The sequence below is a fragment of the Dendroctonus ponderosae genome, unplaced genomic scaffold, assembly GCF_020466585.1.
Source record: "Dendroctonus ponderosae isolate FM_Combo_2020 unplaced genomic scaffold, Dpon_F_20191213v2 Dpon_F_20191213_8, whole genome shotgun sequence".
Classification (NCBI taxonomy): domain Eukaryota; kingdom Metazoa; phylum Arthropoda; class Insecta; order Coleoptera; family Curculionidae; genus Dendroctonus; species Dendroctonus ponderosae.
In genome coordinates this window covers 12717140-12721928 of record NW_026019016.1, presented here as the reverse complement: position 1 = coordinate 12721928, position 4789 = coordinate 12717140, and the positions used below count along the sequence as shown (strand labels likewise).

Here is a 4789-nt window from a genome sequence, read left to right as displayed (position 1 = left end):
CTGCAAAACTTACAAAGGAAAAACTCTTCCCAAGTTGAAAATTGGGTCGCCCTGTATAAGCCTGTGGAATGCACAGTGTTTTTTAATGTACAGAGTAGGACGTTGAAAAAACTGCATTTTAGTGGTTTGTTTAGGACCTTTCAAGTGGTTCGCTATAAAAATTCTATAAAAGCTCGCGTCTGACTAATTTTTTGAAATTAGTAAAAGAGTGGAAAAAGCTTTAGCTGTTTTCCGAAAACTCCGAAATCTGCTTGAAAAAACTGCAAATTCTCAAGTAAACGTAGTTTTTTTCAGGGAGAAACCCATTAGAAACTGATGAGTTTTTAGTGCTTTCCCAGGACGACCTGAAAGCCGGAAAAACTCATCAGTTTCCAATGGATTTTCGGATTCCCACACGTTTCGGCCACGCCAAGAAAACAATCGAACTAAACACGAAAAAAGCAAAAGAACCCCAAAAATATTTTCAATACTCATTCCTTCATTAAAGCCTCAACAGTATAAGAACATGCGTTGATGTTGTGTTTTTGAGAAGTTTCAAGCCATATAAATAGAAGCGAGTTCCGATCCTTAAACGCATTCAAACGCCTCCCGATGACTCTTTTGATCCGCCTGATTCGATTAGCTCAAGCAGCAAATATCTGAAATCAAATTGGCTGCATGTTCCAAATGAGCCGTCGCCGCTTTGAATACTAACTAATGAACACTGTTGAGCTGAAGTTTAGCTAACTTATAATTCGGTTTGTTTGCTGGATTTAGATGTAAAAAATCGAGAAAATGAATGGGTTTAAGAAGTTGTCGCTTTTTTACGCTCTGCTTGGACTTACCTCCTCCATTCTCGTAGCAAATGTACGGGAACCTCCAGACGTTTCCCAGATCGACAGCGAACCCGATAACGGCCAGTAGAAACTCAACTTTTTTGTTCCAAGTTTCTCTTCGTCGTTCGGGAGTGAGGCCGACAACAACCACACGCGCCACATCCTTGCAGGGTTTGTACGAGTTTTCCTTGCAAGTGCCTGCAACCAACCAGCAGAAGGAGTTGTTGGTTGGATAACCATGAGTTTGAGTTGCGGCTGTTACCATAAGTTCTGGTTGGGGACTTTTTGCAACTGTTCTCCATCGATCCGTCCTCTGCACATGTGCTGGTCGGGCTTTTCGCATTGTGGTTGGCGTGCTCAGCATGGCTTTGCTCATCAGTGTCTTCGGCTGCTGCCATTTCGAAAGCCCAAAACTCGGTTGGATGCCTTCAGCTGTTCCTGTCCATGCCTGCAAGTTTACAACTGTTTTAAGTTCCTCACTGGTTTCGGTCCAGTTGGGTTCAACTCGAAATGGAAGTTGGACTGCTTACCAGTGCATCGTTCGGTTGCATCAAGCTTACCCTTCAAGTCTTACCGTTTTTGCAGGGTTTTTCTCTTCTCCTAACTCTCCCTAAAACTCTTAGCAATTTATGGGAGGTTCTTCCCGGTAAAATGGGGCAAGAAGTCACCCTTTGAAGAATTAGATTGCGCTTAAAGAACGCAAGTAGTGGACGCTTTTCCATAGACGATATCTCAAAAATGGTTGATCTGCGGACTTTTCACTAAGTCGACTTTTTTGTTCGGTATTAACTGCAAAACGGATCAAAGCCACTCAAACATCAGCATACAGGGCGAGAAAAAAGTTAGAGCCGCTTGAACCCAAACACATCCTAAAGAAACCCGTCCAGATTGAACTTAACGACTTCAGCTAAATTAGTTGGGAAAACATCTTGAAAAAGAGACAATTATAACTTGGACACTCTGTATATTATAGCGAGAACTTGGGGGACTTTTTTGGTAACTCTTAGCAATTTCTGAAAGGTTCTTCCGGGTAAAATGGGGCAAGAAGTCAGCGTTTGAAGTATCAGATCGGGCTTAAAGAACGAAAGTAGTGGACACTTTTCCATAGACAATATCTCAAAAATGGTTGATCTGCGGACTTTTCACTAAGTCAACTTTTTTGTTCGGTATTAATTGCAAAACGGATCAAAGCCACTCAAACATCCGTATACAGGGCGAGAAAAAAGTTGGAGCCACTTGAACCCAAACACCTCCTAAAGGAACCCGTCCAGATAGAACTTAATGACTTTAGCTAAATTTGTTGGGAAAACATCTTTAAAAAGAGACAAATATAACTTGGACACTCTGTATATTATAGCGAGAACTTAGAGGACTTTTTTGGTAACTCTTAGCAATTTCTGAAAGGTTCTTCCGGGTAAAATGGTGCAAGAAGTCAGCGTTTGAAGTATTAGATCGCGCTTAAAGAACGCAAGTAGTGGACACTTTTCCATGGACAATATCACAAAAATGGTTGATCTGCGGACTTTCCACTAAGTCGACTTTTTTGTTCGGTATTAACTGCAAAACGGATCAAAGCCACTCAAACATCCGTATACAGGGCGAGAAAAAAGTTGGAGCCACTTGAACCCAAACACATCCTAAAGGAACGCGTTCAATACAACTTAACGACTTTAGCTAAATTTGTTAGGAAAACATCTTGAAAAAGAGACAAATATAACTTGGACACTCTGTATATTATAGCGAGAACTTAGAGGACTTTTTTGGTAACTCTTAGCAATTTCTGAAAGGTTCTTCTGGGTAAAATGGTACAAGAAGTCACGCTTTGAAGTATTAGATCGCGCTTAAAGAACGCAAGTAGTGGACACTTTTCCATGGACAATATCACAAAAATGGTTGATCTGCGGACTTTTCACTAAGTCGACTTTTTTGTTCGGTATTAATTGCAAAAAGGATCAAAGCCACTCAAACATCCGTATACAGGGCGAGAAAAAATGTGGAGTCACTTGAACCCAAACACATCCTAAAGAAACCCGTTCAGATTGAACTTAACGACTACAGCTAAATTAGTTGGGAAAACATCTTGAAAAAGTGACAATTATAACTTGGACACTCTATATATTATAGCGAGAACTTAGAGGACGTTTTTGGTAACTCCTGCAATTTCTGAAAGGTTCTTCCGGGTAAAATGGTGCAAGAAGTCACGCTTTGAAGTATTAGATCGCGCTTAAAGAACGTAAGTAGTGGACACTTTTCCATGGACAATATCACAAAAATGGTTGATCTGCGGACTTTTCACTAAGTCGACTTTTTTGTTCGGTATTAATTGCAAAACGGATCAAAGCCACTCAAACATCCGTATACAGGGTGAGAAAAAAGTTAGAGCCACTTGAACCCAAACACAACTTAAAGGAACGCGTCCAGATACAACTTAACGACTTTAGCTAAATTAGTTGGGAAAACATCTTTAAAAATAGATAAATATAACTTGGACACTCTGTATATTACAGCGAGAACTTAGAGGACGTTTTTGGTAACTCCTGCAATTTCTGAAAGGGTCTTCCGGGTAAAATGGTGCAAGAAGTCACCCTTTGAACCCCTAGATCGCGCTTAAAGAACGCAAGTAGTGGACGCTTTTCCATGGACAAATCTTTGAGGATTTTTCATCATTTTCAGGTAAATATTTAGTCAATCAAAACAATAGAACACAAAATCAGGAAAGTCGGGAGAAATGGCTGATCATTTCGCCAATAAACTGTATCGAATTTTCGGGGAAAAGGTGTCGCTAGAAGGGAGAAAACGTGCCGTATTGGCTTCATTTCTCGAAGAAACTGTAACTTCAGCCATTAAATGTATCCCCATCGTTTCTGTTGGGCGCTGTTTGAGAATGTGCTTTCCTTTCGGTTTCCCGAAGCCGATTAAAGTTGGGAATGATTGAAAATCGCAAATCCTGCCAGCTCTACATTAAAAATAAACTACGACGGGTTTTATGTAGCAAATTGAGAGTTTTTCGACTCCTAAAACCATGAACAAAAGGTGATTTGCCAGCACTCAAGAGCACTTTTCTGCTGAAAAATCAAAAGTTTGCGGCTCGTTTCAACGAAAGTGATCAGATCAATGACATCGCATGCTAAATATAGCCATCGATATTGTTCTGGTCGAATGGGTACACTGACGGACACTAAGTGGACAGACGTATGTTTGAATTCGAATTAAAAAATAGGCTTAATATTAAGGGATGATTATTTGGTATTCTGCCAGCAAAATTTCCGGGTTTTGACTCAAAGAGCCACGTTATTTAATTTTTTTTCGGAGATCTTAAGACCCGCTAATCGCCTGAGATCGGCTGAGAAACTTGAACTCGAGCTGATTGCACAGGAAAAATTCAACATTATTCAAAGTGAACGTGACCCAACCAATCCTGGGAAACATAAAACCATTTATTCACTCAATGAGTAAAGGCTACATCAGTTTTGTTTGCTTAAACAGCTATTGACTCGCTGCACACCCTAAAAGCTTCAAATGATGTGTTTTAAATAAAACGTGCGTCATACGCTCTTAAATTGTGAAAATGTTGCAAGATTTCTTGTTTTTATCTATATGAGGTTTATGGGAGAATTCAGTTCAATTTCGCTCAATATTTCGTGGTCAAACTAGTGGCCTAAAAATTTTTGTTGAGCAATTAGTGCTTATTTCTAGAGATTTTGGCGTGTTGTCGAGATTTTGAAAGCTGTATACGCACTGTTTTTATATAAAATTTGAACGAAAATTGTAAAAACTTGCCCCCGTTTATCGGAAAAAATTGCGTGAAACTGCAAATCAAAATTTCACATTCGTGTTTTTTGCCCTTATTGGATTGTTTCCGAGCTAAGAAGCTGCCGCATAGCGAATATAAAAGTTGTGGGTCGAAAATAAGGAAGATATCGTCCGTTGAAGATTGCGACCGCTCAAAAACCGTTCAAAATAGACAGAAAATG

The 4789-nt window shown here is 39.8% G+C and overlaps 1 protein-coding gene and 1 long non-coding RNA gene across 2 annotated transcripts in view; one reads left to right on the top strand and one right to left on the bottom strand.

Annotated features, from left to right (window-relative positions):
* LOC109539512 (sodium-dependent serotonin transporter) overlaps positions 1-4789 on the bottom strand; it is a 17971-nt gene that overhangs the window by 8534 nt on the left and 4648 nt on the right. Inside the window, exons 2-3 of the mRNA XM_019907291.2 lie at positions 1078-1263; positions 825-1013 (exon numbers count right to left, since the gene is read on the bottom strand). Of these exons, the coding sequence (XP_019762850.1) occupies positions 825-1013; positions 1078-1213 (325 nt within the window). The 5' untranslated portion in view covers positions 1214-1263. The remainder of the gene's footprint in view (positions 1-824; positions 1014-1077; positions 1264-4789) is intronic.
* LOC125505490 overlaps positions 3302-4789 on the top strand; it is a 6421-nt gene continuing 4933 nt past the window's right edge. The window contains exon 1 of the long non-coding RNA XR_007282213.1: positions 3302-3488. This is a non-coding gene — a long non-coding RNA (uncharacterized LOC125505490). The remainder of the gene's footprint in view (positions 3489-4789) is intronic.